The 12,216-nt window shown below is 53.5% G+C and overlaps 1 protein-coding gene across 1 annotated transcript in view; it reads left to right on the forward strand.

Annotated features, from left to right (window-relative positions):
* The first annotated feature begins 2,656 nt into the window (after positions 1-2,656).
* IGFBP2 (insulin like growth factor binding protein 2) overlaps positions 2,657-12,216 on the forward strand; it is a 69,056-nt gene continuing 59,496 nt past the window's right edge. Inside the window, exon 1 of the mRNA XM_064514759.1 lies at positions 2,657-3,137. Within this exon, the coding sequence (XP_064370829.1) occupies positions 2,735-3,137 (403 nt within the window). The 5' untranslated portion in view covers positions 2,657-2,734. The remainder of the gene's footprint in view (positions 3,138-12,216) is intronic.

The following is a 12,216-nucleotide window of genomic DNA, read 5'->3' on the forward strand; positions in this document are numbered from 1 at the left end:
TTACACACACAAAAAAACCCAGATGTCAACTTGGTACGAGTCAAAGTGCTAGGCTGTTTCTAAAGTACCAGCAGCGTACAGACCACTAGGGCATAACATTTGCCACTGGAAGAAAACCTGCTTTGAATACTTGGAATATTTAACTGACTGCAACAGATAATTAGCCAAACCCTCTTAGGCCTCCAAATATAGATTCATTAGTCATATGAAAATATCTCATTGGAACCAAATGTGAGTCATTAGTGAAGTCAATGGCAGATCATAAAAAAGGTACCAAGAGCCTCCCCCCGCCGCCCCCCCGCCCCCCCAATGCCTGGGAAGTCGTGAGTGTGCAGTGAAAATAATTTGCTCCATTTTCTATTGAACATCTGCTTGCAAATCTGTGTTAAAGGGAGATTTTGGAGGGGCTGCCTATGTGTTGTGCATCCCATTTTCCCACTCTGTGATGTATAGAAATAACAAATGGAAAGTCTGTGCTGGGCTTTTTTTGTTTTTGTTTTCTTAAAGAGAGTTTCTTGAGTCACTCAGGCTAAAATTTTGGTTCTGCAATGCAAAAGGGGATTTTGTAGTATGAAGTGGAATAAAAATATCTTTGTTGTTTCTAATTTCAGGGGAACATTGTTTTTGGCTTGGAGTTTCGGAGTCCCCTTCACTCTGAAGCAATTCTTCAACCAGATGTAATGGGGACCCCAAAATTAACCGGATTACTCCAGAAATAAAACCGGGAAGGCTAAGAACATTGTCCAGCTTGAGTGAGATGCAAACAAAAGCAAATAAACAGTTGTGCATTTTAAAAAGCAAAACAGATCAGCAGTTCTTTCATGATGAGGTATCAGCAGTGTCATGGGTAGCCAGAAGAAGGGATCTTGCTTGATCAAACTCATGTAAAAAATAATGCACAGAGTTATTATTTGGGGAGCTGGGTAATTAGTCCCTGGTATTACCCCAGGGACCAGGATGGGAATGCTTGCTTGGTCCCAGGACACACCATGTGCATTTTCTAGGGTATGCTGCATGCCGCAGACCGTCATCCCACCCTAGACTCACTGATCCCACAAACAAACATGCTGTTATATAACTCCATGGCCATGAGTAATCCTATGCTGAAAGTTGTTGTGCTGCATAAGAGTCATAAACAGCAGTATTTTGCATTGACTGATTTCTTAATTTGAAAAAGAAGAAAAAAAAAAACCCTACAGCAGAAAGCTGTAACTAAGCACCACAGAGCCAGTGCTCCCGTGGCTGGGGGCGCTCAAACTTTCCCGGTGTCCGACCTGAACCATCTAATCCCACAACAATATTAACAGAGATTTCCAGTTTCATTAGTTCAGTTGCATTTCCCTGGCTTTGTTATTATTATTATTTTACTAATGAAAAAAAAAATCACTTGCCTCAACCTAATATCCTCAGTGCTTAAAAAGCTCTGGGGAAACTGCGACATTCAGGCACTAGGGAGGGTGTGAGGACACGATAGGGTTTAAGATGCAGATTTCACCCCAAATCCCGAACCCGGGAGAGGTCTCCCTCTGCTTCCTCGGCTGCACCTGGTTTATAAATGCCCCAGGAGGCAACGGGGAGTAGGACGTGGCATCAGGGCTGCCGCCATGCCTGGGGTTCACCCCTGTGGGGCTCCCGGCACAGGGGCAGCATCTGTGGGGCCAGCCGCTGCCGTGCTTGGGGTTCGCCCCTGTGGGGTCTGGCTGGGACGGGGGCGGCCCCGCGGGCCCCCAACCCCTTCCCAGCTCTGCCAGGAGCCTCCGTGGGGATGCGGCTCCCCCGAGCCCTCCAGGGCTGGCCCCGACGCTGCTGTGGGGCAGGCCCTGACCCTCTGTGGGCTGGAAACATCTCCCCTGTGGGGCAGACCCCCATCGCCCCTGCTGGGGAGGCCCAGACCCGCTGTGGGGCAGGTCCTGACCCCTATGGGACAACCCCCAATTCCCCCTGTGGGGCAGGCCCCAGCCCCTGTGTGCTGCACCTCCTCCGCCCTGTGGGGCAGGCCCCAATCCCCTCTATGGGGCAGGCCCACACCCTGTCTGGCAGGCACCAATCTCCCTGTGGGGCAGGCCCAGACTCCTGATGGGTCAGGCCCACATGTATGGGGCAGGCCTCAATTGCCCTGTGGGGCAAGCCCAGACCCTCTGTGGGGCAAACTGCAATCACCCAGTGGGTCAGACCCACACCCTGTGGGGCAGGCCCAGATTCCCAACGGGTCAGGCCCACGCGCTGTGGGGCAGGCCCTGATCCCCCACCGGGTCCAGCTCGCACGCTGTGGGGCAGGCCCAATCCCCCAACAGGGCTGGCCCGCACCCGCTGGGGCAGGCTCAGATTCTCAGTGGGTCAGGCCCACGTGCTGTGGGGCAGGCCCCAATCCCCCAGTGGGTCCAGCCTGGAAGCCCCAATCCCCCAGTGGGTCTGGCCCGCATGCTGTGGGGCAGGCCCCAGCCGCTGGGGCAGGCCCAGATTCCCAACGGGTCGGGCCCGCGCGCGGTGGGGCGGGCGCCCCCCCGCCGTGGGGCGGCGCTGCGGGTGCCCCGCGGGGCGGGGGGGCGCGGCGGGCGCGGGGCGGGCGGCTCTAGGACCCGGCGGGCGCTGCGCCGCGCCCGGCCCCGCGCCGCGCCGCGCCGCGCCGCTCCGCGCCGAGCCGCGCCGAGCCGCGCCGAGCCGCGCCGCGCCGCGCCGCCGGGGGGCCGAGCGGCGTGTCCACCTGCCGGCCCCGCCGCCCGTCAGTCCCGCCATGGCGCTCGGCGGGGTCGGTCGCGGCGGCGCGGCGCGGGCCGCCTGGCCGCGGCTGCTGGTGGCGGCGGCGGCGGCGGCGCTGGCGCTGGCGGGGCCGGCGCTGCCCGAGGTGCTGTTCCGCTGCCCGCCCTGCACGGCGGAGCGCCTGGCCGCCTGCCCCCCGGCCGCCCGACCGCCCTGCCCCGAGCTGGTGCGGGAGCCGGGCTGCGGCTGCTGCCCGGTGTGCGCCCGCCTCGAGGCCGAGGCGTGCGGCGTCTACACGCCGCGCTGCGCCGCCGGCTTGCGCTGCTACCCCGACCCCGGCGCCGAGCTGCCGCTGCAAGCGCTGGTGCAGGGGCAGGGCACCTGCGCCCGTCGCCGCGACACGGCCGAGTACGGCGCCAGCGCCGAGCGCCCCGCAGGTGAGCGAGCAGCGCCGAGCACCGCGGCCGGGCAGCGCGCCCCGGCACCTTCCGGGGACGAGGGGTGCCCGAGGGGGTCCTTGCCGGGGCCGGGGGCCGCTCGGGTGCGCTGTGCTGCCGGGGGTCCGCGAGGGCGGGGGGAGAGCGGGTCCGGGGGAGACCCCGTGGGGCAGCAGAGGGGGCTCGCTGGGGAGGGCAGGGGAGCGGGGGCACAACTCTGGGGCAGGGGTGTGGGGCGAAGGGGGTATTTTGGGCGCCGCTATCCCGTAAGCAAGGGAAGGGGGAGAGAAGGGTGTTTAGAGAGTAGAGGTTGGGGGTAAGGGGTGTTTGGGGGTGCAGCTCTGGCTGGGGTAGTGGGGAGGTTTCCTTGGTGGGGGGGCCGGATCCCCAGGAGTGGGGAGTATCGAGGGGGGGGATTCACAGGGGCCAACTTATGGGGAGCGTGTGAGGGCGAGGGGCCCCCGGGGGGGGTGGCGGGGACCACCCAGGGGGCAAGGTGGAGGTTGGGGTCCCCTGGGGAAGCAAACCCCATGGGGGAAGATAAGGGTGAAATTTGGGGGGGATGCTGGCGGGGGGAGTCTCTGGGAGAGCAGAGGGCAGTGGAGGTGCTGGCGTGGGGTTTGGGGGGGTAAGGAGACCTTGAAGGGTGAAGGATGCCCCATGGATACGGGAGAGGGCACCGCGGGAGGACCATTTGCTGCCTGGTGGGAAGGGATGGCTGGGGCCCTGTGGGGGGGGTCCCTTGCCGTGCTTCCCACCTGCGGGCCGTGGGAGCTGGGTGCCGGTCTTGGCTAGCTTGTTTGGGGGTCCCGACCCCGCTCTGCAGCCCTCCCTGGTGGGTGCCGGGCAGAAGGAGCATCCCCCAGCGCACGGCCCCAGGAACGCTCACAGGCTTCTGACCTGTTGCTGTGCTTAACGTGGGAGGAAGCTCTCCGGGGGATGCCGACAGAGCAGAGCTTGGTTTTATTAATACCTCGTCTCCCCTGGGATTGGTCACAAACTGTCTCCCCTTCCGTGGGATGTTTAAAGCCGCCAGATCAGGTCTGGGAGTGGGAACCAGCACTTTCTCCTCTGAAATCGCCCCTCCTTGACTTCTGCCTCGTGGCTGGTTTCGCTCCCCTGGCTCAGTTGGGGGCTCCGACCTTGTTTGCATAACTAGTTCAGCAGCACGGGTTTGAATTCCTGCCTTCCCCCCGTGTTGAGGCTTTATTTAAAAGCGCTCTGAAACGGGCGATTCCTTTTGCCTTGGATCGCGGGAACCATCGGCGCGTTCCCGGCTACCTGGGCGCTGCTCCGGTTGGAGCAGGGAGAGAGGCGAGAAACATCGCCGCACGGAAAGCTTGGCACGCTGCAGCCCGCTGCTTCCATGCGCCCTGGCTGTGACCAGTGCCGTCCCGCTGCTGTGCCCCCTCCTTTGCCCCGCCGCGAAGGGCTGCGGAAAGACGGGCGTCTGGAGAACACGTTGATGTGAAATCTTGCTTGACTACAGAATATGAGCGTTGAGGGAGGGAATTTTACACTCTCCGGGAGAAGCCAAGGGCATTTAGATTTAAGGAATCTGGGGCTGACTTCCAGGCTCGGGCTTTTAGAAGTGCGGTGGTGGGAAACATTGCAGTGATGGGCTAAGATGGGCTTTTTTTTTTACTTACAGCTGCTTTCCTAGTTTTATGGACTTACTTCAGATTTTTCAAGTTACTTCACTGGGTCTTTTGCTTGATTTTTATTATCTTTATTCCTTTACAATGCATATGATTTATTTGAATATATCTCCGTGTAATACACACACATAGACACACATATAAATAATATTTTAAGAACACTTTAATGTATGTGGTGCTCTGTAATGTCCGTAGGGGGTGAATAATAAAAATACTGGCACATCTTAAACCAGCGTGATGTGAAACATGCAGCTGGAATATTCGCAGTTGAGCATGTCTTGGCAAAGCAGCTTGGACATCCAGAGAAGGCTTTGCTCTCTTCGGATTACAAAACTTCTAACAGGTTGTTGCAGCCATTAAAAAAAAACAAAACCAAAACCAAAAACAAACTAAAACCCAAATCTGTCAGCTTCACTTGATGCTCTTCTATTCAGATCACTATCGTAGCTTCCATCTGCAGCATGTCTACAAAATATATATTGAGGGAGAGTTTTCTTTTCATTTAAAGCAGTGACGGGAAAAGCAGTCTGGCACCCAAAGAGCAGGGACTGGAATTCCCTTTCAAATGCTGATGTCAAGCTAGTTTCAAGAGTGCCCTGAGAGCAGGTTTTTGCCTGCAAAAGGCAGGTGTTGAGCCTTTTCTTCTTCTTCTTCTTCTTCTTTTTTTTTTAAAATGTGCTTAAAGGTATTTGCCCTTTTTCCCCTTTCCAGCTTGAAAAGGCTCCTTTGGCTCATTTGGGACTGGAATGCAGAGCTCGTGCTATTCCTAAATTAAGAGGTTGGCAAGTTTTTTTGTCCCTGATGAGAGGCAGAAGGATTGCCCAAATGAAACAAGGAATAAAACTCTGCAAATTCTCCTGCTGTGGCTCCGGCATTGTTTAGTCTTCCACTTAGGTCTGTAAAGCCAATCCTGAAATGGTTGTAGGCGGAAAGTAACATAAACCACCATGCAGCTAGGAAGCAGGGGATGTTGCTCATTGCACAAGAGGCTTTGGGTATTTTGAAGACGTTGGGAATGTTGGAACGAAATAGCAGCAGTCTGTGGAAATCAGGCTGAGAACTTCTCCCCCCCGGGGGAGCTGCATGTCGCAGCGGTCCCGAGTGCAGGAACTCCCACTGATGGTGGGAGTGAGACGGAGGCTCGGCACCTCCAGGGATCAGGGCCTCCGAAATAGTTTCGATGTCACTGGACCACATGGTTTTACAGTTTATTTCAGGTCATCGTGTAAGAAACTTTACGTACTGCTTCCCGAACCTGCCTGAGCTCGGGACAGAGGGCTGTTATTGTGTGCGCCAGGCTCTCGGAGGGTTCGTGCCAGTCTCGAGCGTGTTTATTCTTTCAGCACCTCCGCGAGATCTATGCTTGCTTTTAAAGATAGACTAATTTGATTTGCCCAAGGTCAGCCAGGACACATGGAGCAGAGCAAAGACTCCTGCTGTTAGCAGCTCATGGGAAATGAGCTGGGGGGTCCAGTCTGTTTCCCAGTCCTAAATAGCCTCCTTCCCCCCAAGCGGGTCTGGGGTGGCCCAGGGCTGAAGGAGTCCCAGCAGGGATGACTCGCAGGCAAATGAGAGGCATTTTAGGCACCACTGAGGTCTCCGAGTAGAGGTACAATCTCAGCTGGAGAGTGGGGGTGCTGGCTCCTGCTTTGGCCATCGTGACTTGAAATGGGGGGCTTGCATGGTCTTGTCCGTCTCTCAGCTGCACCTTCCCTCTCCCTTGCTTCTGCTGGATTTGGCTCTCACCGTGTGTCGGAGTGAGCTGGTTCAGGAGCTAGCCCTGCAGAAAAGCAGCACCAGGAAACAAGCCAACCATTTTCTGCCTGATCAGTGACCTGAACTGGCTGAAGGTTCAGCCGAGTGCCAGCACTGCTGCAAGGCAGAAGATGGCAGCTTGTCCCAGGAGGTGGAGCAGGGCATTCCCGGTGGAGACTGCAGTAAATATACTATGGAGTTGCACAGAGCAGGGACCCACATTTTAACCTGACCTGGTAACATATGTGATGTCACAAATTGCCTTGCCTGAGTTATGAAACTAGCTAAAGAAATGTTTTCTCCCTAATGGAGACAGAGTCCTAAGAAACTAGTTCTGCTCTGAAACACCAGTTCTGCTCAAGCAGCTTCCAAAGCTGACCAGTTAAGTTTTTTATTTTCCCTTTGTCAGTGTAGTTCAGTTAGGTTTGCAGCACTGTTGTATTTTGCTGTTGGGTTATCTGTACTTTGTGATGCTAATTGAGTGGAAGCACTCTCTGAGCCCACCAGGGGCTATTGAGTTCTGCTTCAGAATCTCACCTTTATATTGAAACAAATGCCTCTTTTAGTCCAAGCTACTGCAAAGAAATCCGTCCGACTGGAAAGAGAGCTGTGTAGAGACTGTAGCAGCAGGCGAACTTGAAGGGCTGGTGTTGCCTCCTTTACCTGGTCAGGGACTCCGTTTTGAACTCCCACGATACAAAAGCAGTGTCAAAATAGTTAATTGTTAAAAACACAGCTCATTTTAACATCCAACTAAAATCCTTATTTGGGTAGCCCCAAATGCCACACATCCTTCCTTATGGGTCAAATGTCAAAACCTCCAATTCCCCTTGGCGGGCATCTGCTAAAAGACAGTTTAATGTATTGCTCCAAAACACAGAAGACTCTGAGGTTAGAGGTAGCATAATATAAGTGGAATTTTAACAGTGACTTGAAAACCATGCCAGTAATGCTATGGCTGCATTTTTCACATCCACTGAATTACCAGGAAGACCTCTGGTTTTCTCCTGCTTTTATAAAGAAATGAAGCATCCATCATGATCTGCATGTGCATGTGTGGATCTGTCCTTCTGCCCCCACAACTTTGGGCAAACCCTGCCGGTCTGTTTGACTGGACCTAACACAGGAGTGGAGGTCTTGAAGGTGCTGTGCTGCTAAGCAGTGGGTGACGGTAGAGCAGAGCCAGGCTACCAGTGTCGTTCCCCCCTGCCGTGCTAGACACCTTTCGAGGCAGAACCACATGAGATGGAGAGCTTGGATGTCACTAGACACCAGAGAAGCCAACCACAAGAAGCAAATCCACACGAGTGTTGTTATATCTGCTGCCACTAAAGTGTCCGGCTAAACTGCAACTGCTGCAGAGCTTCTTGTCGTGGAAGAATTATGAGTGAAGTGCAATTAATAACAGCTCCAAGGACGATATGTGAATGAAAAGGCATTCAGCTGATCTGTCTTTGCTGCTTCTGGGGCTTTGCCAGAGGTTTCCAAGCTCTTTTGGGGTACCTGTGTCCAGTCAAGAACAGGCCCTGGGCTGGCTGTGATCTTTAAGATAATAAATAACACCTTGTGGAGCAGCTTCTTGAAAAGAATATCAACTTCCCACATCCCGCCAGAGTTTGCTATGGTGCAGGGGTGCAATATATTTTGGAGGGCAGGGGAAGTCTGGGAAAATTTCAAGGCTCTGGCCCAAAGGAGAAATGTTGTGTTTTCATGCTGTCCCTTGGCAAATGACCTGTTTCCTCTTTGCCCTTTGCAGTTGTTTCCTTTCCTCTGGGTTTCAGGCTCATACTCGCTGAGCATGGTATTTGTCAAGGGAACAGCAAGAAGCGCCATCTGTGAGAAAGTCCATGTCGTTTGTTTTATCCACATCCAGGAATTGAGCCGAGATAAACAATTCAGGAGGCAAAACAGTGAAAACTGGAATGTGCGAGGTGTGTTTGCTTATGGCGCTGTGCTAGACCTGGCTGCAGTGTTAGCCCGGGCTCACTTGTCTGACCGACGGGTTGGTGCAGTGTCATCACAAGCACAACTGGATCTGTACAGATGGTGTTTCATCCCCACCATCAGCAGTAGCCCTGTACCTGTTTTTCATAGTCCTGTATTCGTCACTGAGGAGCTAGACAGAAGAGTAGTCTCTCTGGTGGGTTGCATGTGTTTCTGTTTAGATTGGGCAATTACAGCTTTCTGGACTTGGTCACATCTGAATCCCCTGCTGGGGCTCTGATTCTTTCGGGGAAAGTCTTTCGCATTAGGCAGACAGAATAAGCAGGCAGCCAAGGTAAAGCGCAAACATGCTTCAAAGCTTTTCTGTTAAATGAGGAGGGCCAAGCTTGGTGGTATACCTAGTTTCCAGATGTGAAAATTCCTGGTTTATTGCCTTGAATCAAGGGGAAATATGTAACTTTGGTGCAGTGGCTGCTTAGCAAACCCCTTCCTATCACAAAGATGCAAAGCCGTTGTCTGTGTGCACAGTGCTGTTTGCTTCCCCCAGTCTTCATAGCCGGCTTTTCCTTGGGGAGACGCTGCCTGAAACACTGCATGTGTACGGGCTTTTGAGGGTGTCCTTTAACAACCCACATTGAATACATGCTCTGCTTCTCATCATGTCATTGCTGACTGTTAGCATCTGCCAGAAGAGGCATGTTCGTCCTCAGTGGAAGAGTGAGGCTTTACCAGATTGCATGAGTCTTGCAGAGAAAGCTGCGTTAGTGCCTGATGTCTGTCTGGGGCGGGCTGTGTTACGTGTCCCTCTGCTGCGTGCCATGCAATAACACGCTGTTTTGTGTGTGCCAAGTGTGCTGATGTGATCTGGAGGCTAAATGCAGTGTGTGTTCCTGGTATGGACTTGGGAAAGGAGGAGAAATCCTTGCTGTGGGGACCATGCTGCTGTGCAGATTACGCGAGGAATATTTGTGACTCTTGCATCCCTGCTGAGCTGATTTCAGGCTAATTGCTATGAAAAGGGGGTGGCTGTGCCCCTCTCCCTGCCTGGCTTTGTGCCTGTCCTCATGCCCCCTCACGCAGGTGCTGGTCTTTGCCTGGCCCCAAGGTGAGCCATGCCAGCGAGTTAACCTAACAAAATCTTTGCTTTTTTTGGAAGGATGAGTTTTCTGCTGGTTTAGCTCCCTGAATCAGCTCAGCATGGGATCGGCTGAGTATGCGATGCAAGGGATGTGCAGGAGTGCAAGGTCGGGAGCGGGGTGCAGAGAAGGGGGAGCAGGGCCACCCTTGGGTGACATAGCTCAGTGTTGGGGTTGGATGGCTGTGAGCAGGGCCAAGCCAGGCCCTTGCTTCTCTTGTTGAAAAGCCGTGACCATCCTGCTGGAGCTATTCCCTCGGGCGCGAGGCAGCTGCGAGCTCGCCGAGAGCACAGGCGAGGTGGCAGCCTGCCGACAGCTCTTGCTGCAGGGGCAGTGTGCACCTCGTGGTGTCCCCGCCTGGGACACCATGTTGTTTCTCCTGTCAGGCGGGAGGGTTTCGACCCCACCTTTCCTTGCTTTCCCATGGTGAACCTTGGTCCCATGGTGAACCTCAGTCCCTGACCAAGGACTTGCTGGGTTGAGGGATGGAATAACAACGGCAGGTGCTGTTTTGTGGGTCTAGCCCTGCTTTTTTCCTCCAGCCAGAAGAAGAGATTGCAAATCCGGTCCTATTTGTGAGTATTTCCATGGTGACCCAAACTCTCTTCAGCAGACTGAATCTCTCAGAGACGTCTTTGCCCACCTTTAGTTGTCGCTGCCAGCAAGCTGGGAAGTGTTTCCCATTCAAGAACTGGCCAAGTGTGACCTTGTTAAACATGCGAGTTGACATTTAATTACAGGCTGAAGTGATGTGGTGGTTATCCTGGGCAAAGACCTGAGAGGAGGTTAGTTAACAGTTGTTGGAGCTCAGCTGCAGCTCTGTGTTCGACAGCTTGGGCCCCGCTCTTGCAATGGCATTATTCATTGAATTGCATTTAGTGTTTTGCCCCATCCACAGTTTAGCTGGATTCCAGTGGGAAGATCAAATCTCTTTCTACATTAGCTTATGATGGAAATAACTGTTTTAGAAAGGAAAGGGTCAGCAGTCATGTGGCTTTCTTATGGGATTGAATGCTGGGAAACATCAGGTCACCTTTATAAGTCTTAAACTATCTTTTGACATTGCAGCTTTTGTTCTGAAGAAAGCTGCACTGTGCCTCTTGGTTGGTAAGGGAACAAGTTCGTTGCCTGCTGCTCTCTCTAGTCAAAGATCCCATTAATTCTGCCGGCCATGAGGAACACTTTCCTGGTATTTCATTCTGGAGTGTAATTGAGAGTGACACAAAGCACTGGTGGGAATTGGACCATGCTGAAATCTGTGCTTTTTCTTGCAGTTTTCTGCAGATGAAACAGCTCAGGTGGGATGAGGGGATTTCAAGAGCTCTGCCCTCAAAATTAGTAATATCTCCAACACAGGTGATTATTTTCCAGAGGATTTTTTGTGCCTCATTGCAGTTTGTCCATGTAGCCAGGAGATGCAGGATTCCTAGAACAGTGACATGCTGTTGCAGGTGACTTGAGGATAAACCGGCTATCTGTGAATTGCACATCTTCCATGAGAGAGTCCTGTAGTCCTACAATGCAGGGATCAAGATGGGATTTCCCTGTATGATACTGCTTCTCAGACTTCAGCCAGGGCAGTATGATCTCAGCGCTTCTGGCCAGTTTTAAATGACCCGGTCCAGGCTAATGGGTTTCTCTCACCTCTGTGAGGAGGTTTCTGATAGCCTTCCCACCTTTCTTTCTTGCTGTTTTAAAACTGGAAGGGTCAGGCCCCTGATAGTCATGTCCTAGAAATGTTTGCTGTTCAGTCTAGGGGGGCAGGCAATGAGGTGAGCTGCTGAAGTCATTTTTATGGTTTTGGGTGTCCTCCAAGTCCTTTATGGTAGCTCTAAAGATCAAGTGTGAGAGTTCCCCAGTGTGGCCTGTCTCCTCCTTCCCTTCCATCCTGGTGACTTCTGATTTTGCAGCGCAGCCTCCCTCTCCCCAGCGGAGCTGGTGACTGCCACAGGACCCTGCCTCTCCCTCCTCTGCCCCATGGGAGGCCACTGTGGGGCTGAGCCAGGAAAACAGGGATTAGCCTCTGGTGTACTAACCCTCCTTCTGCTCTCCTAGAGGTTACACCGGTGGGATTACACTGCCCTGAATGGGCACACTCCTCCTTTGCTCCAAAGCCTGCAAAGGACTGCCTTGTATTCTAGGAGTCCCCCAAATTGCTTTCAAGCAGAGCAGGACAGATCCTGAGTGGTCCCAGTGAAGCTAGTGGAGTGAAAGCAGTGAAACTGGCCAGAATTTGACCTTTTCTTGCATCTGGAAGGTTGCTTGGGGATTATTTTCTGTTTGAATTCAGGAGGGTTTGTTTGCAGAGCTCGGCGTGAGATGCACAGTTTAACTTTGAGCTGAGCTGGAGGGAGACGTAAGGTTTGCAACCGGAGAAATGGCAGCCCTCCCACACAGCCCATGTGGAAGTGCTCGTCTCTCTTTGCTTTCAGCTAGCGAGCGGCTTGTCTCCATCTGCTGCTGTTTCATCTGGCACTTCAAAAGCAAGTAGAAATGGGGAGAGAAGCTCAGGTTTAGCAAACAGGAATGGTACGAGGAGGAGGAGCGAGGGGGGTGGCCGGGCTGGAGCTCTTGTCCTTTTGTGCT

Source organism: Dromaius novaehollandiae, chromosome 7 (assembly GCF_036370855.1).
Source record: "Dromaius novaehollandiae isolate bDroNov1 chromosome 7, bDroNov1.hap1, whole genome shotgun sequence".
Classification (NCBI taxonomy): domain Eukaryota; kingdom Metazoa; phylum Chordata; class Aves; order Casuariiformes; family Dromaiidae; genus Dromaius; species Dromaius novaehollandiae.